General features: G+C 41.2%; 1 protein-coding gene across 1 annotated transcript in view; it reads right to left on the bottom strand.

The window, feature by feature from the left end:
* Window positions 1-23,822, bottom strand: part of DGKG (diacylglycerol kinase gamma) — a 227,074-nt gene that overhangs the window by 17,402 nt on the left and 185,850 nt on the right. The window contains exon 37 of the mRNA XM_031968754.1: window positions 12,650-12,848. Within this exon, the coding sequence (XP_031824614.1) occupies window positions 12,650-12,848 (199 nt within the window). The remainder of the gene's footprint in view (window positions 1-12,649; window positions 12,849-23,822) is intronic.

The raw sequence follows: 23,822 nt of genomic DNA, 5'->3' as shown, positions 1-23,822 counted from the left end.
CAAGAACACCACATGCAATAAAAGATCAATTAGCAGTGAGCCCCTGACGCAGCCGATCTTGGCGTTGGAGGCAGGGCCTATGGAACAGGTCTAAATGGAGTCCGAAGCAGCCCAGGTCAGAGCCCACAACGGGAGGGAATGAATGGAAGAGTTATGGAGAAAACATCGATTAAGCACTGATTAAGATGCTATTTAAACTGGACATTGATGGGTGGGTAGAAAGTGGACCAGAAAATATGCCGGGTGGAGGGATGTTCAAGCACAGACATGGGAAAGTAGGACACCCCCAAACAAGAGGGAGGTGAGTTCAGCAGCTACAGCGGGTGCACGGAGGCAATATGGGGTTGTAGTGGCGAGCATGGAGAAAAGTGCTCTGGAAACATTCAGGTCAATACTGCCTGTGCAACGAGAATTGATGCCCAATGGCTCCGCCGTGCTGCCAGTCCCAAGGGTCCCTACGGTGCCCACACCAAAAGGTTTCTCTCTTGCTCCTCACTCCACAAAGAGATCGTTCTCCTCCATTAGAGCAAACTCCCTGGGAGCAGGGAGTAGTTCACTTTTGACCCAGTGCTCTGGCACAGTAATTGGTACAAAGTAGGGATTCACTAAATGCTTTTTCATTCGTCCATTCTGTTATAGGATTACCGAAGTGGCTTCTAAGAATTGGCATTTCTTCTCCTTCCTGCCCAGAGGCCTGATGGACCCCTCTCTTATAACCCACTGGGGGTATGGAAGGTGTATTATTGAAGGAAGAACCAGAGCATTGGGTTATTTAGATGAAAAACTCAGAGTAAGCTTTGTATTCATCAATCTCCTCTTAACCAGAGTTCAATGACCCCTACAAACTATTTCCAATGTGGTGCAGAAGAAGAGTTCTAGACTGAGAATTCAGGATGATTTGAATTCAGATCCTCCCTCAGACATGATGCTGGGCAAGACACTTCACCATTCTCAGCCTCAGTTTCCTCACCTGTAAAATGGTGAGAAAATCACCACTTATCTCATAGGGTGTTTGTGAGGATCTAGTGAAATAATACATATAAAAAGCCTTGTAAATCTTAAATGCTATAGAAATGCTGTCCATTATTTATTTATATATAATTTATATGATAATTTAGATATAAAACAATAATTTACATATAAACAAATATATAATATAAATAAAATATATAATAATTTATATATAAATATTTATTTATATAGCATTATTATTTGCCTCCCATTCCCCGGGACACCACCTCATCCCTATGCTATTGCAATAATCCTTAAAAAATGAATTTGAAAACTATTCTTTATTTTGACATTAGGTTCATTTCCCAATTTACCCCTCCTGCCTTCTCCTCCCAGAAAGCATCCTTCATAACAAAGAATAAAGAGGAAAGAAATACAGCAAAACTTGCCAGCAGATGTAGTGTTACACACCCATAGTGCCCCACTCTATGAAGAAGCAAGGGTAGATGTCTTCTCAAGTTGTTGTCCCTGATCCTTCTCTCTTCCTTCTCTGCTTACTACTTCCAGATTCATCTTTCTTAAAGCCCAGTTCTGAGTGTGTCTCCTTCAAAAACCTTTGCTGATTCCCCATCGCTGATGTGATAAAATCTGACTTCTTTAACTTGGCAATAAGACCTTCTACAGTGTGACCTGAACCTCCCTCTACAACTCATTTGTCTCTGAAATTAGCTTGTCACTATAGCCGGCTCACTGCTCTTCAGAGCATGCTTCCATCTTGTCCCACCACTTGGCCTTTTCCAGCATGACCAGTGTTGGGAGAGGGGAGAACACTGGCCTTGGGCTCAGGGGATCTGAGTTCAAATCCTACCTCAAATACTAGCTGTGGAGGTGATTTCTGAGGTTTCGCTTATAACTGAGATCCTTTAGAGTCTTCTCAGAGCCTCAGCACTTTGGTAATACCTGTCTGACCTCATCTTTGTGACAAAGATGTTATAGGAACATGAATTATTATTCACTCATGCTTTTCCTCCTGCCCAGAATATATTGAATATATAACATATGTATACATATAGATGTAATATATATTCTATAGAAGATATTGAATATGTAATAAAAATATATTACATATATATGCATATAATATGTATATATTATGTATATATGCATATAATAATATATGCATATAGTATATGCATATAATACACACACACACACACACATATATATATATATTTATATTTGGTGGTAATGGGGAACTTATCTATCAACATTCTATCATTTTTAAAGATTAAACTCAAGACCCCCCTCTCTCCTGAAGTCTTTCCTGATCATCCTAGCAAGAAGTGAGTTCTTATTCCTCTATTTGTTACCTTACATCAGGCATGTGTTGTTTTGAATTGTAGTTTTTTTTTTTTTAAAGGCTGTATATTTCTAATCTTTCCAACTAGATTGTAAGCACCCACAGGGCAGGGCATGGAGTTAGCAGACATGAATGATGAAAAAGCAGTTACTGAAGGCTGACTTTACGGCAAACACTTTGCTAAGCTCTGGAGTTACAAAGAGAAAGCACTAGACAATCTGGGTTCTTGAGCCTAATTGGAGGAGACCGCCACGTTTAGCTTCTGAGGTTACTGAGTAATGTAAGTGACATTTGGGTGGTGGACTGGGGTGTGACTTCAGGGTTATCGATCAAGGCATGCGGTATGGCTGTTAGTGGATGGAGGATATTAGGGGGGGCCTGGTGGGCTTCCACCTCTTCAGAAGGAATGGTGGTATCGACTGCCATTGAATTCAGAGCCCAAACAAGAAAGGAGGGCACCCCAGTGGTGAGATGAGATCAAATCCCATCTCTGCTACTTATTACCTGGTCTAAGAAATGGACTCCGATCCCTTCTAACTCAACATTTATATGATCCTATGACCTAATTCGAATGCTGGTTCTTCTCTGGCCAATTGGTTTTGCTTCTCTTGCCACTATAAAATGAGTGGACTGGACTTTGTGGCTTCTCGTGCCCTTTCCAACCCTAGATCTATGATTTCCATAGCACCTTGTATGTGGGAGGAACCTAGTTTTTTTTCCTTTTGTTCCTGAACAGATCCAGAGAGCACGTAAATAAAGGCTTAGAGTATTTCTAGCTTGGATTTTTGCCACAAACTAGACAGCTTGGGAGCCTAGAGATGAGGGTGGCTTGGACTGGCCTTAGTGGAGCCAAGGCAGGAAAATATTAACGCAGCCACTCTTGACAAAGGATCATGACTCTCTAGGCTGGCCTTGTGGGAGCTGTTGCCAGGGGAAAATCATTGTGGTTCTATTTTGGGCTGAAAACCTCATTGGGAGAAGGAATGGACTGCAGAGCATCTCTGTCCTGAATGAGTGTGAGAAAGATTCCCCGTTCAAGGTCAGAGGTCTTCTTAGATCTCTTCCTTTCCTTCCTCCCCTGGCTTCTCTACTGAGAATGGATCCATTTGAAATGAGATCTCTTCATAGACTCCTTTAAGATACCCATTTCCCATCTTAATCTTGGAATGGATATTCCCATTAATCCTTTCTGTTTTATTATATTCTGGTTCTATTATATTTTAAAGGGCTTAACCCAGCGCCTGGCGCATACTTGCCTGTTTCCTTCTCACCCACCCTACTTCTATGGGATCATGGGACCATGAGAGCCAGAAATAATCCTAAAGGTCATCTAGTCCATCTTCACCTTTTTACAGAGCAAGAAACTGAGACCCAGAAGAGCTACAGCATAATATTCAGATAGGAAATGGCTGAGTTGGAATTCAAACCGCAGGGTCTTAGGACCATAGATTTAGAGCTGGAAAGGACCCTAGGGGCCAGATAATTGAATCCCTTCATTTTACAGATAAGAAAGCTGAGGATCAGAGAGATCAGGCGATCATAGTTGCACAACTAGGAGATGTCAAAGATAGGATTCAAACCCAGAATTAAGAGAACCAAGTATCCCAAATGTAGATATCTCTCCTTCATTCCACAGTGTGCCCTGGTCTCTACTGAAAGAATTTTATAAGGTGGTTATCCACTTATCCTTCAGGTGGACTCACCCTCCTCTGGGGAAGATATTGGGTTGGATCTAAATGTATGACTCTGTGATGAAAGCAAATCACTTCCCAATTCAATTCAATTCAATCCATAGTATCAGCATCAGAGATTTCAAGATGGAAAGAACCTTAGAGGTTAGTCTTCTCATTTAACAGATGAGCAAATTGAGACTCATAAAAGTGGAAGAGTTTGTCCAAAATCAAAGCATTAATACATGATAGACTTGAGATTCAAAAGTTGGTCCTTTACTCCAAAACCCACTTACCACACAATTAGTATTTAGTTATTTCAGGTATATTTGACTCTTAATTAACCCCATTTAGGATTTTCTTGGCAAAGATATTAGAGTGCTTTGCTATTTCCTTATCTAGTTCATTTGACAGATGAAGAAACTGAGGCAAATAAGGTTAAGCGACTTGTCCAGGGTCACACAGCTAGTAGGTGGTTAAGGCCAGATTTGAACTCAGGAAGAAGAATCTTCCTAAATTTAGGCCCAGCACTCTCCTCCCAGCTGTCCTTACCACACAATTCAACCAGAATTTATTAAGGCATTGTTATATGTTAGGTTTGAGTTCTGGATACAAGGACAGAAAGGAAACAATTTCTCCCTTCCAAGAGCTTACAGTCCCTGGAATAAGGAGGGGGGGGGGGGAGAATGTTTCGGTAGTTTATCATCTATAAAATGAGAGAATTGGACTGTGTGGTCTTCCCGGATCCCCTCCAGCTATCATATTCTGTGATTGTCATGTTTATCATATTCTGTGATTGTCATGTTTATCATATTCTGTGATTGTCAAGTTTATCATATTCTGTGATTGCCAGAATATGGCAATTCTTTGGGAGTTCTTTGGGAACGCTTGCCCTAGCTGCTTAAGCCAGGTTCTTTGCCATAGCAGGCTGCTTTATGCTCTGGCTCAGTGCTAATGAAATGAGACCAGATAAGCACAATGGAATCATAGTCTTATAATTATTTTCCCTCTCTTGGTCCATTGGTTCCTGAACTGGGATTTGGAGACTTCTTGGAGACTAGCGTCAGTTTCTTCACGCTTGACTTTGGAGGTAAAGATCCTCATTAATTATATCCACACATGAATGATAGAAAAAAAATGGATTACACAGCATATGATCCAATATGGAACAGCCAATGGGGACAGGAAACAGAAGAGTTCTCTCCTCTCTTGAGTGAATTCCCAGCAGTCAATGGCATGAGCTTGATGTCTTTGCACGTCTCACCCACAGGATGATTGTGACTGGTTTACTCCTTTGCCTGGAGTGCTGAACTAATGAGGTCAAAGTTAGTTGGCTTGTGTGGGACTGATCAGTAGCTTTAATTCATTCCTCTGACTGCTAACTGCATTTATAGTCTTGTAAGTACCCGCCATTGGCCAGGAGTGAAGATGGAAGAGGGAGCATAGAAGGATCATGCAAGTTAATTGTGATTGGAAAACTGCCTCCCAGAACACAGCATCAGAGATTTGGGGCTGCTGGAATGGACTTTGGAGGCTATCACCTTTGATAGATGAGGAAGCTGAGAGCCAGAAAGATCAAAGATCACAGACTCAGAGCTGGAATGGGGATCATCCAATTTACTTCTTTTCCAAATAGAGAAGCTGAGGCACAGAGACGCTAAGGACTTGCCCTATGCCATACAGGTCCACAATTAACACTCAAGACCTATTAGAATCAGTGATTGGTTGCATTTTATTTCAAAGATTTCATGTACCCCCACTGTAGACTGTAAACTTGCAGCAGGGACTTCTTTGGTTTTGCCTTTTTTTTTTTTTTTTAAATCCCAGCACAGTGCTTGTTGAATTTGACTGACATTGAATAAACTCTAACATTAAAATATGTAGAAAGCAAAGATCTGTGTTGTGTTGGGGATGGCCACTCAGTGCCATTGATGAAGCCTGCAGAACTTCAAGACTCCTAACCCAGATTATGAAGGTTTGTACCACGAGAGGCAGATGATGAGGGACTAGGGTAAGAAGCTTGGGTTTGCAATCTCAAGCCTCAAGTTGCTTTATCTCTCAGCCTTAGTTTCCTCATCTGTAAGATATAGATAAAAATACTTATTCTTTCTACCTTGCAAGGCTATTGTGAGAATCAGAGAAGAAAATCCATCAATTAACAAACATTTATCAGTTGTCTACAACATGTCAGACACTGTGTTAGGTGATGGGGAAAAGGATACAGAGATAAGGCAAGTTTAACTCCCAAAGAGTTTAGAGAGAGACCATAATTACATATGCTAGTATAGATAGAATACAAATAAGTGGATAACAAAATAGTTGGAGGGGGAGGGCACTAGCAGCAATTGAGGGAATCTGCAAGGTATCATGTAGCATCCTAAAGGAAGAGAGGTGTGAGGGGGAAATGAAGAGGGAGTGTGTTCTATGCGTGGGGATGGCCAGATCATGTAGGGAAAGTGCTTCGTAAATTTAAAGTACTGTACTACTGTCACTTGTGAAAGTTGGAGGAAGACAGGATAAAGGAGCACCAGGGATCTTTGTCCTTGCCTTGCTCATGAAGCAAGAGCAGTTCTTGGTTTTTTAGGTTGTTGGTATGGCAGTTGGAGAGTCAGTTTCCAGTCAAAAGTGACTTGTGACCATAGGGCTCACATTCAAAAAAGGCAAAACCAAAGGAGTTTTTTCTTCAAGGAGTTTACTGTCTACAATGGGAGTAAATAAAGTCTTTGAAATAAAACCCAACTTGGGCAACATCATAGGGCTACATGTGTATCATGGCTCTAAAATCCGGATGAATGTCCTTATTAACTGCTGAGCAGAGGGCAGCTGAATCAGCGCTGATCTTCTCTTTTATAAAAGCAGGAGACATTGTCTGGCTGAAAACCTGTTGGTGACTCTCTAGGTAATATCATGATTGGTTAGGATGATGGTTCTCCTTTACCATCGAGATCCTTCCAACAGTCTTGCTGTGGAGTGTGGGACTTATCTAGGCAGGCCTGGACCTAACTGCCTTTTCTCCCTTTTGTATCTATTCTTTCCTGATCTTAGGCAAATGTATACCCTGAGATAGCCATGTCTGGGTTTCTCAGGCAACCTGTGAATTCCAAAGGAGGCCCGGTGTCTCATCAGATTGGAGCCAGTTGGCAGAAAAGTGGCTGGTTGGGGTAGATGCTGAAACGATTGACTGTGGAAGTGGGTTAATATGAAATTCAGACAAGGTTTGCTTTGGACCAGATTTAGTCCCAGGGAGCCTGGCGTCTTGTGAGCAAGGAGGCTGTGCTTTTTCCTCAGTCTGCCTGGTGAGCCCTTGCCGATATCTCAGGATGATTTTAATTATAGCAAATTAGATAAAAATTTACAAGTCTAGAGATGTCCCAGAAGATGGGATGCAAAAGGGGTATTCGATATATGATATGACTCAGAGATAGGACAAGTAATTTATTCCTACACACACAAGAGAGGCTGAACATAAAAAAACCTCATAATACATTAATAGAACAGGATCCAGTCATTTAATTTATAACTACTGTTAACATTTTCTGGGAGGAGAGCTTTGTCAGAATATAAAGCAATCTGTACAATTGCTGATTAGGTATTTTAGATTTCATCTCAATTCTGCATTTGGTCTACCCCAGACCATACCTCCACTGAAGTAGGGGGATAGAAGTAGAAGGGATAGATTGGGGTCAAGGAGATCTGAGTTCAAATCCTGTCTCAGGCATCGTTACTAGCTCTGTGACCTTAATTTCTCTCAGCCTCAGTTTCTTTGTGTGTGAAATGGGGATAATAATAGCACTTCCCTCACAGGGCTGTGAGGAAACAGTGAGATAATATATAAGCGGACAGGAAGTCAGGAGGACCTAAATTCAAATCCAGCCTCAGACGTTTAACACTTCCTAGCTGTGTGACCCTACGCAAGTCACTTAACCCCAATTGCTTCAGAAAAAAAAAAGATAATATATAGGCAGAATACTTTGTACACATTAAAGCTGGTTTCCTCTGAGACTATAGCCATTTTAATTTGCTAAAAAGATACTTTTAAATATAATCGTTTATACATGTATTCGTTTTTGATGTCAATTTCTATTCTCCATACCATAATGGCTTTTCTTTTATGAATAAAATTTAAGAACAATTTTTACCCAGATGCCGCCATCTTTAATCCTTTAAACTATGTAAATGAAAAGCTTTCAAAACATAGAGATGTAGCAGAAGAAATCACAACCGTGTAAGAGCAAGATGTGGTACATATCATCACCATCCTCCTGTCTGCTACTAGAATTGTCCTAAGGATGCTTTCAATGAGCCCACAGAAGCTAGCATCTCGATACTTGTATTCAGTTATAAATATAAAAACAAACAAATAAATAAATGATTTTATCTACTTGTGTAATGATTTGCGGAACATTCAATATAAAAGTAATTTCTGGATGGCAACTTGCCCCAGGACCATCTCTATCTGAACTCCACTGAAAAAGGACGAGAAGAATGAGATCATCAGAATATGACAATAGCAGACATTCATGTTGCGCTTCCAGGGCCTTCCTCAGGCAATGTCTGCTTTGTCCCAAGCTCTTCTATTCTCCCTCTTGTACTATTTCATTTGGTGATTTCTTTGGTGCAAATGAGGTCAATGATCATCCCTATACTATTGGAGCTTAGTTATTCAGCCCTGATCTCTCTCAACCTCTAGTCTCATATCTAATGGACCAAATGTTGAATAGACATCTTGGGAGACTCATTCTCCCTCCCCTCAAACTGTCTTCTTTTCCAAACTTCCCTGGTATTGTGGAGAGGGCTGGCATCCTCTCAGTCACCCCCGCTCCAACCTTGGTATCTTTGACTCCTTCTTCTCTCTCATCTCCTGAAGGGCAGGTTCCCCCCCACCCCCCTTCCATATCCAGTCTGTTGCCAAGGACAATATCTCTGGTACACGTTTCCTTCTCTCCTCTGACTTTGTTCACACTCTGGTGCGAGTCAACAAGGATTTATTAAATGCTTATTGGATAGTCAGGTATGATGTTAAGTGCCAAGGATGCAAATGCGAGCAAAAAGAAAGACTTTTCTCAAAGGACTTAAAGTTGAATGGGGAAAGCAACAGCCAAAAAGGAGGCGAAACTGGGAGGTGTAGAAAAAGTATCCTCATGGGACTATGGTGGTGAAAGGAGCCCATAAATGAACAGGATAGGATTGGGGTATACAGGGGGAAGGGGAAGGGGGGCTGGAACATAATGAATTCTGAACATATCACAATGTCTAATAGGCAGTTGGTGATTTAGGATTGGAGTTCAGAAGAGAGTGATCGTCTATCTATCTATCTATCTATCTGGCTGTCTATCCATTTATCTATCTGTCCTTTCTGTCCATCTGTCTGCTCTCTGTCTGTCTGTTCTATCTATCTATCTACCCATCATCTACCCATCATCTACCTATCATCTATCTATCATCTATCTATCATCAATCAATCTATCTATTTATCTACCTACCTATCATCTATCTATTTATCCATCATCTATCTATCTATGTATCTATGTATCTATCTATCCATCTATCTGGCTGTCTATCCGTTTATTTATCTACCTGTCCTTTCTGTCCATCTGTCTGCTGTCTGTCTGTCCTATCTATCTCTATCTATCTATCTGTCTGTCCGTCTGTTCTTTCTATCTATCTGTCTATCTAACTATCATGTAATTATGCCCATGGGAGCTGATTAGGTAACCAAGAGAGAAGGATGTAGTGAAAAATATGAGAGTGTGGTCCAGAGCCAGCTACGGAGCACATGCAAAGTCAGTGAGTGAGACTGAGGGAACCTCATTCCCTCAATTCTGGACTATTACAAGAGCCTCCTGGTTGATGTTCTTGCTTTAAGTCTGTCCTTATTCCAGGCGTCCTCTCAGCTGTCAAATCAATTTTTCTAAAATGCTGATCTGACCATGTCATCCCTAATCCCCACTCAGCCAACTCCCGTGGCTTCCCTGCCTTTGGGATCAGATCTAACATCTTTTGTTTGGTTTTTAAAGCACTTCATAACAGTCCCTTCCTGCCCTTCCACTCTTCTCACGCCATTCCACTGTGAAGTGATCCTGACCTCCCTGCTCTTCTTCCTAACAAGGCACTCAATCTTCTGAGTCTGTATTTTTCCTGGCTATCCCCCATCCCATGCTTGACATTCTCTTCCTCCTCACCTCTACCTCTTGGTTTCCTTCAAGTCTCAGCTAAAATCCTGCCTTCTGTGAAGTCTTTCCCAGGTTGCCTTAATCTTAGTGCCATCCATCTGAGTCATTTTTTGCAGTCATTTTCAGTTATGTCTGACTCTTTTTGTGACCCCTATTTGGAGTTTTCTTGGCAAAGACAGTGCTGTGGTTTTCCATTTCTTCTCCAGCTCATTTTACAGAGGAGAAGACTGAGGAAAACATGTTGAAGTGATTTTCCCAGGGTCACAGCCAGTAGAGTTTTTAAGGCTTAATTTGAACTCATGACTATGAGTCATCCTGATTTCAATCTCAGTGCTCTATCCATTGAGCCATCTAGTTGCCTCACTATGTGACTAGTGGCTGACAAAAAAAGGAAAGAGTCCCTGAACTTTAGGCACTTACAAACAATTGAGAAAATTAATGACTAATTAAGGTAAACGATAATCAACACATGAGAAGTATCCCAGAAACCATATGGCAAATCCATCAGACAAACACCTCCTTGAACCAGTGGGTTCCGCAAACCCACGGAGGGTTTATTCTTTTACATCATTCTCCAATTTGGGGTGGTTCTAGTGGTGGAGATTGTCTGACTGCCTCAAAGATACCGTCATCCAAGTGAAAAGGGATCTGAATCTGCTGCCCTGAATGAGATCATTTTGTCCGGTGGCAGGGAACTTGGGTGTCAGGAATATCTCATTCACTGTGTATGGTGGGGTCACTTTTTGAATGAAAGCAAATGGGCTATAATCCTTGCCTCTGTGGTCTTAGGGTCTGCTGCGTTAACCTCAAGGGGCTTTTGAAGAAATTCTGCTCTGTTCTTTGGCCCAAGGAGAAGAGTCAGAATCTATTTTGGCTCCCTCAGATCAGAGTTTCAGAGCAGTGGGGAAAAGTTCATTAAGACACAAGGTCCTGAGACTAAGCCCTGTCCTCTATGGTCGTTCTGAGAACGAATGGGAAGTCGATTCATGGTTCTCCCTGGAAACGCATTTTGGGGATGGGGTCTGGGAGGGGACTAGAGACTTGAGGTTTCCAGTACATAACTGGGAAGGCAAATTAGCATATGGTTTGCTTTAGGTCAGTCATCTGCTGATTTCAGAAGGGGAAGAGAGATATTCAAAAACTCCAAGGAAAAAGGGAAGCTGATCCGACCTGAAACTGACCAGAAACCCCACTTCCTCAAGGGAGAGGGTGATTTTTACTGTCCAAAGAGGGGGCCACTCAACTGATGACTTTTTTTCCTTTTTTTCCCTTTTATGTCTTTTTATTTTTTCAACTTTTCTATATTTTTGTAAGAGACATTGAGCAGCGGGAGCACATTCAGACATGAGCAACAAAGATGGGAATAAAATGCCATTGGATGCCTGGTTGAAGGAACTATGGATGTATAATTGGAGGAAGAGGGGCCTTGGGGATTGGGGTGGGACTGATAGGCTCAGATCCTGTCTCTGAGGCTGTGTAATTTTGGATGTGCCATTTAACTTCTCTGTGTCTCAGTTTGCTCGTCTCTAAAATGAGAGGATTGGATGAAATGGCTTTTTGAGGAATTTTGAACTTTTAATCTATAATCAGGTGATCCTGTTACTTTCCAAAATGACCCAGTAGAATGTTTCCTTACATTGAGCTAAAACCTAACTGTTATTTCTACCCAATTATTCTTCATTCTGTCCTCTGGTCCCCGCAATAGCAAGTCTCAGCCTCTTTCCCAGGCTAGTCCTTTGAATATTTCATGAAGGGCTTAAATTCTTTTTTATTCCTTCATTTATCTATTCAAAGAAAACTACCCCATTTCCCTTAAGTCTTCTCTTCTCAAAGCTAAGTGGATCTGTTGCCTTCATGTGTTCCTTATGGGGTAATGGTCTCCAGTTCCCTTCAGAGTTTGGTATTCTTTGATAATTTCGTCCAAGAGAATGATAATAATAAGACAATATACCCAAACTCATGGGATACTGCCAAAGCAGTCCTTTCTTTTCTATTTCTTTCTTTCTTTCTTTCTTTCTTTCTTTCTTTCTTTCTTTCTTTCTTTCTTTCTTTCTTTCTTTCTTTCTTTCTTTCTTTCTTTCTTTCTCTCTCTCTCTCTCTCTCTCTCTCTCTCTCTCTCTCTCTCTCTCTCTCTGTCTCTCTCCTTTTTTTTTTTTTTTTGGTGGCAATTGGGGTTAAGTGACTTGTCCAGTGTCACACAGCCAGAAAGTGTAAAGTGTCTGAGATCAGATTTGAACTCAGTTCCTCCTGACTTTGGGGCTGGTTCTTTATGCACTCTGCCACCTAGCTGCCCCCCCCAAAGTAATTCTTAGGAGAAATTTTAGATCTTTCGATGCTTAGTTGAATAAAATAGAGAAAGAGGAGCTCAATGAATTGGGTTTATCTATTTCCATTAAGTCACAGGTGCAGCTCCTCTTCCTCCCCCTTGGCCTTCCAACTCTAATCTGATGATTGCCATCCTCCATCTGCCCATGATTGTTAGAACGTTAGCTTACCTTGGATGCAGAACTTCAGCTCTTTGGGGTCCGTGGTTGTTTCTATGGGAGATTTCTCTGAGGTTTTCTTCCCTGCTGAGGGTGGTCTCTGTCTCTTGGTCTCTCCCCAGAGGTTGGTGCCCCCGTACATGCTGGGAATGTTGAGTATCGCGATGCCCTCCAGCAAGGTGCTTTTGAGGTCCAGGGTGATGCCATCGCACTGTGGGGGAGAGCGACAGTCAGGGGCCGGCTCTTGGGACGCTCGGATTCGAAGGTGTGCACAGGGTATGAGCTCACATTATCTGGACTGTGCACATGTGCGTGCATGGACACACACTCACACACACATACACTCACAGACACACACACTCACACTCACACACACACTCACAGACATACACACTCACACACACACACACAGACACACACACAGACACACACACACTCACACACACTCACACACACTCACACTCACACTCACACTCATACTCATACAGGCTCCAAGTCAGCTTTCCAAGGTGGAATGCCCATGGTAACAGAGGCAACAGGAATCCCAGCCTAGGAGTCAAGTCAATTCTTGCCTCGATTTTTTCAGTTACTGTGAGGAAACCTGACGTCTTTAGCCAAGTATACAAAGGGGATATCGCACATTGTTAGGGTTGAGGGATCCATGCGACGGGACAGCTGGCGAGGGCATTAGTGCAGAGTGCTAGGCATGGAATCAGGAATACGCCTCTTCCAGAGTTCAAATCCCACCTCAGACACTTCCTGGCTGTGTGACCCTGGGAAAGTCACTTAACCCCAATTGCCTCAGGGAAAAAAATTGGGGCATGAATATAAATACATTTGTAAGCTTTAGGAAACACAAGGAGGGACAGCTGTGAGCAGTCTTGCTTCCTCCAGCAGAGAGAAATAGCGAAAGGTAAAGGAAGATTTGGCAAGGACTCCAACTAAGCATTTAGCACAATGCCTGGCACCCAGTAGGCATTGAATAAATGTTTATTGAGGGACTATTCAAAAATGAAAATAGAAGGATAGCAAAGAGAGGAAAACCGGAAAAGATCTGCCAGGATTTTTATAACAAACTTTCCCGTCGCATTAGTCATCGACCACCATTGGACTCAATTGTCACACATTCAGCTATAATTATGTTGCTGTTGTTTGTCTCTCTCTTTCTCCAAGAGGCCCATGACCCCAGGGAGGAGCTGCCATGACATACAATGAGCTGGATTTCCGTGAGGGAGTCTGGGCAAGGTTTCCTGCCTCATTTTCCCTCCAGCCCCGTCTGGGTCCAATGGCGGGAGAGAGATCAGGACAACTGGAAATAGTCCTGGACGCCTTGGGAGACCTTTTCAAGCCAAGGAAGGGGTATAAAAGTCACCAAATGAGAACAAATGTGAGGAAACACAACATCTTTGGCCAAGAATACAAGGTGGAAATCACACATTATTAGAGTGTTGAGGGATCCATTCAGGAGGTATCCAAAGGATGGGAAGGAGAGAGGACACGACAAGGTCAAAGATGGTGGACATGGTCACTGATCTTGGATCACAGAGTCCGAGTTGGAGGTCAGACCCTTTATGGTGCAGATGAGGAAACTGAGGGATAAGCAAGTGAAGTGATTGCCCAGAGCCACCCGGCTGGTAAGGATTGAGATGAACTCAGAAAGCAGGTCTCTTTGCCTCTCAGTCCAGGGTCTGGTTATTCACTGTGCTTTGGGACACTCCTTTAGCAAGAAATGGGAAAGAACGAAGAAGGAATGATAAAAGATTAATCCAGGCCTCTTTCTTGTGCAAAGAGAAGGAGGGGGACAGATTGGGAGGATCCTCCACTGGATCCCTTTGCCATTTCCCAAAGCTCTGAGTTACCACTGCTCCCAAACCGTGTCTCATATGTGAGTTGGAGTCCCTTTAATTTCCTCCAGAATCCCAGCTTGCCTCTAGCCTTAGAGAAGCCCTGCTCTCTGCTGGGTGAACGTAAGGGAGAGGAAAATGGAGGGGAGGAACAGGGCCTACCAGGGAAGAGCCGTCCTGTTCCCTGGCACTTCACTGGTCTGTTCTTATCCTGCTCCATTTCCATGACATCACCCAGTTCCCCCTGCCCATCTTGGGGCCTGGGCTTCAGGCGGCAGCCTGTGGAAGGCATGGGGGAGGGGATGGAGGCTGGCTCCCTTCCCGAGCCCGGAAAAGCTCAGGAATTTGTGCTATGAGGAGGCCCAGCTCTGCTCTCCCCCTGCGCGCAGTCGGTGGGCACACGGGCAGCTGTCCTGGGCCCTCAGCATCCGTCTCCTTTCCAAGGACAGCTCCTCCTGTTCGGGTTCCACTCCCTGCCAAGGATGAAGGGTTTGTTTTGTTGTGGGCTTGGTTGGTAGAGAGGTAACCAGGATCTGGGATGACAGAGGTCAGAGCGTGTTCCTCTGAAAGTCAAATGCGAGGGAGCTTCTGGGACGGTCCTTCTTCATCTCCAATGTCCCTGTCACCTTGAAAAGTCTCGAGTTCTCAACCAGCAATACCACATTAAAAATACGAAGGATTTTTGTGCAGCAAAATAACTGTATAATTATGTTGTATTTAACTTATATTTTAACATATTTAACATGTATTGGTCAACCTGCCATCTGGGAGAGGGGGTGGGGGAAGGAGGGGAAAAATTGGAACAAAAGGTTTGGCGATTGTCAATGCTGAAAAATTACCCAGGCATATAACTTGTAAATAAAAAGCTATAATTTAAAAAAATGAAGGAAAAAAATTCAGATGGGGACATAAATAAGGCAATTTTGTTTCTACCTGAATAAATTTAATATATACTTACCCTCCCCCCCGGAAAAGTACATTAACAGAACTTATAAAGCTTATATACAATCCTTTTGTTTTTGATCTTTCTATATTGAGATATTTGTATTGCAAAAAATAACAAATCAATAGACAAGCAACTATTAAATATCTACAATGACCAGAACTCAGGATAAAAGGATGAAAATGTTTATCAATGAAAAGTAACTTGATACTTTAAAAAAAATCTATTATATTAAGGAGAATCACAAATTAATTTCTATTAGGGGCTTATTCTTGCCACTTCTCTCCCAATCCCTTCCCCTGGCCACAATGGTGACAGTGGTATGTGTGAAGGGAGGGGTGGGAGATGGTGGCGTAGGTGGAGGCGGGTAGAAGGTGGTGAATGGAACTCAGAACCCTCCCGTGGCCTAAACCCTGGCCGTACACATGTTCTCCAATTCTCTCTGTTGATGACCTGAAAAAAGATGGCTCTTTTGAACTCCTATGGGACAATTTCCTCTGCCGAAAACCTTCAACGATTCCATTTTTAAAGGTCTCCAGAGAAAGAGATTCTACAACTTTCTATGATGACCTATTTCAATAGTTAGCATTTTTTTTTTGGTGAAGAGATTTTTTTCCCCCCCATCTAATCTTTTGTCCCAAGACTACTCAGCAGTCTGACTTCTCTCCTAGCTCTCTCCAGAAACCCATGGGTAGAATATTTATTCCTATTAAAATCATCTTGTTAGATTCAGTCCATCATTCTATCCTGTCAAGATATTTTTGGATACTGAGTCTGTCCTCTAATATGTTAGCTGTCCCTCCAGGTTTCATATTATCTGCACATTTGTTGATTCTTTTTGAAGTCCCATGTCATTATTTTAATGTTGATGAATCATGACATATGATAGTTCTTATATGTTGTATAGTTATATAATATATAAATAGTATATGAAAACTCTAAAATATTTTTAAAAAACTCTTTTGTTTGTTTTTGGCTGAGGCAATTGGGATTAAAAGTGACTTGCCCAAGGTCACCCAGCCAGGAAGTGTTAAGTATCTGAGGCCAGATTTGAACTCAGGGTCTCCTGACTTCAGGGCTAGTGCTCTATCCACTGCACCAATTAGCTGCCTCTCTTTTGAAAAATTCTACAGCCAAATAGAAAATATAACTCCTGTTTTCCAATAAGCTCAATTAAAAACCATACCTCACACTTATTTTCTAGGACTAGGAGATCTTCCATTGTTGTAATCAATATAACAACTCCTGTATTTTCTTTTTTCTTTTTTCCTCTTCCCATTCTCAGATCACCATTATCTGTTATAGTCATAGAGAGAGGAGCTTCATACATTTTCCTCATTCTTTGGCTTTCATTTGATTTGGGGTTCTGTGATTCTTTTGTGCAAAATGAATTTCCATCGATGTCTATAAACCCAATTCAATTCCAAATGATTTAGATCGCAAAGATCTTCAAATTGAACATAAACTAGTTCTTTTGGACAGTGATACACATCAACTATGGGACAATGACGACTCAATTCCAAGCACGTGTCTTCGGATCTGGAATTGTCAGCCACATTCGTCATCCACAGGTACGTGATGCTCAAGTACAGGCAGGGGAACGTGGTGGTGGGGAGTGGAGCCCAAGGCACTAATGGATGAACCAAAATCATCTCATCTGCAAATTGGACAAGTTCCCTTCTCTGTCTCCTTCATCCAACTCATTGACAAGATCATTAACTAGCCCAGGGACAGCACATCTCTACAGATCCAGTTCTGCATTGACATTGACTAAATCTGTTGTTTGCCCTTCATTCTCCAAGAGCCCATGACATCAGGAGGCGATGCCCTAACATGCAAGTGAATTGGATTTAATTAGGGGTGGGCTGTGCGAAGTCACCAGCCTCACTTTCTCCTCCAGAGTCACCTGGGTCTAGTGACCAGATATTGAGTAGGAGGACTGGAAATGGCCCTGGATGCTTGGTCTTTTTAAGTTAAGGTCTTTAACAGGTCTCAGAAAAAATCATTCCACCACTTCTGAAATCACATCCCTATGGGTTAGGTACTATTATCAGCCCTTTTTTACAATGGAGAAAATGGAGATAAGCAGAGGTTGATATTCTCACCTCACCCCCATTTCTCCTATCCTTATCTCAAGAATAGGATGAGAAATTTTGTCAATGCTTTGCTGAAATCATAACAGATTATGTTCATAGCATTTCCCTTATTTTGGAGTCTAGAAATTAACAAAAAGAAATAGAATGAGCAGAAAACGACCTATTCTTTTTTCTTTTAGTTTTCTTTTTTAAAATAGTATTTTATTTTTCCAAATACATGCAAAGATAGTTTTCAACATTCACCTCTACAAAACCTTTATTCCAAACTTTTCTCCCTCTCTCCCTTCCTCCCCCTTCCCTAAACAGCAAACAATCCAATATAGATTAAAGATGTGAAATTCTTCTAAATATATTTCCATATTCTTCATGCTGCACAAGATAAATCAGATGAAAAAGGAAAAAAAAACACGGGAAAGAAAAAAAATAAGCAATAAACAACAAAAGAGATGAATATACTATGCTTTGACATATTCAGTCTCCATAATTCTCTCTCTGGATATGGATGGCACTTTTCAGAAAATGACCTGTTCTTGATCAAAGCATGGAAGTACTTTGTAACCTTTGCTTTCTTTTCTAAGTGTTCACAAACATTCCTTTAATATTATATTCTAGAATGTTGCTAAGAATAGAAGTCAAGTCCACTGGCCTATAGTTTAAAGACTCCATCATTTTCTCCTTTTTGAAAGTTAAGATAGCTTCTTTAGAGCTATGGCCCCCAACCGTGTTCTCTTAGATCATAGCAAAAAGTATTTTAAATCAACTTCTCTGGGAATGTATTGTTTCTCCCTATAAAATATAAGTCCTCGGATGTCAGAGACTCATATTTTTGTCTTTATAACTTTAGCATCTACCATAGTGAGTGCTACATTTTTTTGCTGTTCTGGATGTGCGATTCTGTTGGTCTGGGTAATTCCCAGTGATGAAACTTGCTCTTCCAAAAGAGGCTGGCAACTATTCTGCAGCTTATAGTCATAGAAAGTTGTCCAGGGAATAATTTTCCAAGATTATGAAGCAATTTTTTCAGAGTCCCACCACCCGTCCATGTCATTCTAAGGCTGATTCTTTAACACCATAAAATTGTATTTGAGGCAAAATAGTCACTATGAGTGCTAAGCCCAGCTTCTTTTCATCAGCCTGAAATATTAAAAAATTAAAAAAAAATTTTTTTTAAAGAGAGGAAAGGAAAGAATCACAATGGAAATCACAAAAAAGATGGGATAAAATGAGCTAACAACAAAAACAAAAAGGCCATGATATAATGAATAAATATTGTAGATTAAAAACAATTTTAGCAATACTTCCTTGTGGGAAAAACAACACTATCCACTGCTGTGCCACAGTTCTTTTTTATTGTCCTGACTCAGTTTCCCTCAATTGTTCTGCCTCAGTTTCCCTAAATGGTTCTGCCTCAGTTTCTCTACATTGTTCTGCCTCAGTTTCCCTAATTGTCCTGACTCAGTTTCCCTAATTGTTCTGCCTCCATCCCCTTAATTGCAACCCTGTTCCCTCTGGTTCATGAAGAATGATATAACACAGGGCTATTTACTCTAAGGTTATAAATTGTCAATGTGTAAACTCAGAAAGGGGGACTCCAGACATTGTGTCTGTAGTCAGATACTTTCTTAACTCCTAGTTTGTTAGAATTTATGATCCTACCCCCCCAACCTGTCAGAACTGAATTAATGGTTCCTGCCAGGAGATTCCCACTTGCCAGAGTTTGGATTCCACCCCCCTGCCTTTGTTTAGCTGGCTGGATGCTGGATTCTTGGAGACCATAGTCTCATTCAGCCTTGGGACCAAACCATGGATCCATTTGATCCCAGTAAATCTCTACCTTCCAAATAAAATATTAAAAACTCTCTAATCTCTATCTTGCCTCAGCTTCTCTGGCATTATACCATACCTACAGAAATTGTCTTGGAATAAGTATGATTTAATGTTGAATTAAAGAACTAAAGGAAGAAATAAAGAAATTAACCAAAAATAAAACTCTCAAGAAGACTGAAAAAAAAAAGACAAATAATGAAATCAACTGTTTAGGACAAATCATAGGAATCTCACTAAAGCAGTGGATTCTTAAAACTAAATTGCATATTTAGAATTCAAAAAATGCTGAGATGGAGCAAAAAATATCAGGGGAAAAAATAAAAAGATGATAAAATGTGATTGAGATCTCTATAAGCCAAAGACACTGACCTTGAAAATAGAACTCAATGATACACTCAGAAAATTATTGTTCTAGAAAAATAAGGTGAAAAACCAACATGATGAGAATGATTATTATATTAATATAATAACATTTATATAGCATTTTATTTTGGAAGTAAGACTCCATACATAAAGGCATTTTATACCTTTGTGAAGAAAGAATGGGAGGAAGAATCTAGAACGACAAACTTATTTGGACTGGGCAAAAGTAGTGTAAAAATGAATTAAAATAGAAGTGAAATCAAGTAATATGAGCTTGGACTGGATAGTAGAATGGGGAGTGATAATGGTACCTATGCAAGAAGTGTGTGTGGAGGGCATTTAGAAGGCATAGTAAATAGAGCACTGGTCCTAAAGTCAGAAGAACTTGCGTTCAAATCCTACCTCAAACACTTAACACTAATTGAGTGATCCTGGGCAAGTCACTTCCAATTATCTCACCAAAAAAAAAAAAAAAAAATTCTGGGATCAAATTATTTCAAGCAAAATAGATGGAAGTGACATGGCGCTAATATTTTTTTTTTCAGATAATATAACAGAATTTTATTGGAGGAGCTAACAAATCTAATTATCTTAACTCTGAAAGGTAAAGGAATAATTTTTCTGAATTGAAACAAATCATTTATTGATATATATATATATATATATATATATATATTCAGATGGTTAGGGACAACCGCGGTGGGCGTTCTATATCTCGGCATTTGTGTAATTTTGCACTCTAGTGAACTATAAGTCCCTGGAGAGCAAGAAATGCCTTGTTTTTATCTTTGTAGTCCCAGAACCGTTTTCTTCAGTTCCATTTTTGCCTGTTTTGGAAGTACATCTAGGATTGGCCGTGATGTGAAAATCTTAAGTATGGTGATTCCACTCTCCCTGATGGTGAAAAGAATTTGTCATCATTCTTACCATCTGTTTGTTGACCTCCTTCCAATTTCATCTGCAATTTCCTCAGAGATGACTTTATTTAGTTTTTAATTCCAATATTCTATTGGTATCATTTTTTGTGTGTCATTGAATTCTTCTTTTTTTTTTTATATATTTCTTTTTATTTATTTATTTATTTAATAGCCTTTTATTTACAGTGTCATTGAATTCTTGGGCATTCTGGGGAAGCCTTCGGCCCCCTTTTCAGAATAATATTTTGAAATGCATTAAATACAAAGGAATAGAAGGAAATCATTTCTATATAAAGATCCAAATCTTTTTTAAAAAATTAAAAATTCATGAACCCCACGTTTAGGACTCTTGCCTTAGAGAGTGACCCAGAGCATTGAAAAGTTAAGTAATTTTTCCCAGAGTCAAGATGTATCAGGCAGATCTACTGCTTGTTTAGTGATTCAGAAAACCACAGGTGCACACTCTGTTTTATTGTATTTTTATTTACTTTGAAAATTCCATTTTAATCTCGTTTAATCTGGTTTGAGCTACTCAAGAATGATGAAAGAGTGGGAATTCGACACCTTTGTCTGTGTGTCTGTGTTTATGTACATATGTGAGTGTATATACATAGCCATACTTATATACATAGACACATATATATGAATGTATACACACAGTATATACATATATAGAGAAAGAGAAGAGAGAGAGAGAGAGAGAGAGAGAGAGAGAGAGAGAGAGAGAGATATTATTTGTGTGTGTATCTATCTATCACCTAGCTAGCTAGCTATCTATTTATCTGGATAGAGTGTTGGATTTTGAAGCACAAAGACCACTCTTCCTGAGTTCAAATCCAGCCTCAACCACTTACTAAGTGTACAAACCTGGGTGAGCCACTTAACTTGGTTTGCCTCAATTTCCTCATCTGTAAAATGAGCTGGAGAAGGAAATGGCCACTCACTCCAGCGTCTTTGCAATGACATTTGTGATGAGGTTTGGTTAAGTGGCCTCTGTGGGCCCTGTGGCCCGGATGGCTCCTAGATGTGGCCTGGGGCAGAGCTTCTAGAGTATGTTTTCTTTCTCTCTGCCCGTTCTCTCTGCCAGTGCCAGGGCAGCTCAATGGTGCCTTTGAAAGGGCACAGCTGGCAGGGGTGTTGGCCAGGAGGTTGGACCCAGAACACTGTGCTGGTTGAGGGGAAGAAAAAGAAGGGGGAGGCTTCATTCATCTCCAAAGTAGGGGCTCCATTCATTTCCAAGGGGGGGGAGGCTTCAAAACAAAACTGCTGTTTCTCCGTATTCTTGGCTCTTGCCTCAGAACTGAATGAAGGGCAAAGCTATGACATCTTCCCTCTTCCCCCATGTCACCCTCCCCAATTTAAAGTCCTGGCAGGCAAGTGGTTTTGCTCAGGAGGAAGAGTAAATATACCTTAGGGGATGTTTGGGCAGCTCATGTGAAAAAGGGAAATTTTTCATTTAGAAAGAGAAGGCTCAGCCTGTCTCCAAGACTATGTCAGAGAGGGAGCTCAGAGAAGGGAAGGGAAGGGAAGGGTGGTAGAATGGTTAATGCAGTGGGCTTGTAATTAGGTAGTGTAGTGGCTAGAGATGGCTTGATTTCTAAGCCTCCTTGGACATTCATGAGGGGCCCCTGGGCAGATTTGTCTTTCTAAATCTCTGTTTCTTCATTTGGACAATGAGGTCGTCTCCAGGGTCCCTTGTATATCTAGACCTATCAGTCTATGATGCTTCTCTGCCATATCAGCTGCATGATCCACGTAGGTTACTTAGTATGTCCAGGTCTCAGTTTCCTCATGTGGGAAAGAAGGAGGGCAGGGTGGCCAAGATGGCCTCCAAAGTCCCTTCCGGCTCTCACGGCAGTTGGGGCTCTGGTGTGAGAGGATCCAGGATTCTGGCCCAGTTGCTTCATCACTGAGCCCCTTCCCATGATCTCATAAACAAGGGACCAACATGTGCCTCCTTACTTACTAAGTGTGGGAAAGAGGTGGGAGAAGCTGGCATTTCCTGGCTCTGGATCACTGAGCCCGGGCTCTCCTCCACTTTCAAAGAGCTTAGCAACAATTCATGTGGGCATGAAAGTCTCTGGCTAGATTCGGAGCGCCAGGAACCAAGGAATAAGGCGGCGATGTCCCGGACACGTCGCGGAATTGGGAGCAGAGGCAAATCGGAGGATGCCGGGCACTCCAAACGCTCCAGACGCTTGGAGGATAATGTGGATCCCTTGCCACGAAAGATTTCTATTGCCGTGTTTGGGGGTGTGTGTGTGAAATTGGCAGAATGTTAGCTTTTTTTCTTCACAGCAATGGGGAGAGGGCCCCCAGACCCCAAAGAAGGCATCCTGACTCACTCACTAGCCAAGTCATCAGTTCTAGAATAGAAATGTACTAGAGGTGTCATGGAGGATTTCTGGATCCCAGAATCAGAGACTTAGAACTGGATGCTCCCTTATAGAAGCCTAATTAATTCTGCATATATTTTAAATGAAAGAAACATTTTTGGGGGGTTGTGATTGAGAGCCTGCTTTGTAATCAGGTCTGCTTTGGATGCTCTCCAGTTGCTGGGTGGTATAGTGGTTAGTGCAATGGACTTGTAACCAGGACTCACTTCATGAATTCAAATTTAGCCTCAGATACTTCCTAGCTCCTCAGCAAGTCACTTAATTCTGTTTGCCTCAGAAGATAATCTTAGATAGGGAGGTGTAGTAGGCTCTCATCAGCATTTATTAAGTGCTTACTGAGTTCAAAAATAGCAATAATAGAAGGAAGATAATCTTAGATGGGGAGGTGTAGGAGATTCTCATTAGCATTTATTAAGTGTTTACTGAGTTCAAAGATAACAATAATGGAAGATAATCTTAGATGGGGAAATATAAGAGGCTCTCATCAGCATTTATTAAGTGCTTAATATGTGCAAAGATACCAAGAATAGAAGGAAGATTATCTTAGATGGGGAGGTGAAGGAGGCTTTCATCAACATTTATTAAGTGCTTACTGAGTGCAAAAATAACAATAATGGAAGATAATCTTAGATGGGGAGATCTAGGAGGCTCTCATCAGCATTTATTAAGTGCTTAATATGTGCAAAGATACCAAGAATTGAAGGAAGATTATCTTAGAGAGGTGTAGGAAGCTCTTATCAGCATTTATTAACTGCTCACTGTATAAAGATAGCAAGAATAGAAGGAAGATAATCTTAGA

The sequence above is a fragment of the Sarcophilus harrisii genome, chromosome 4 (assembly GCF_902635505.1).
Source record: "Sarcophilus harrisii chromosome 4, mSarHar1.11, whole genome shotgun sequence".
Taxonomy (NCBI): Eukaryota; Metazoa; Chordata; class Mammalia; order Dasyuromorphia; family Dasyuridae; genus Sarcophilus; species Sarcophilus harrisii.
This window is presented reverse-complemented; position numbering and strand designations above follow the sequence as displayed.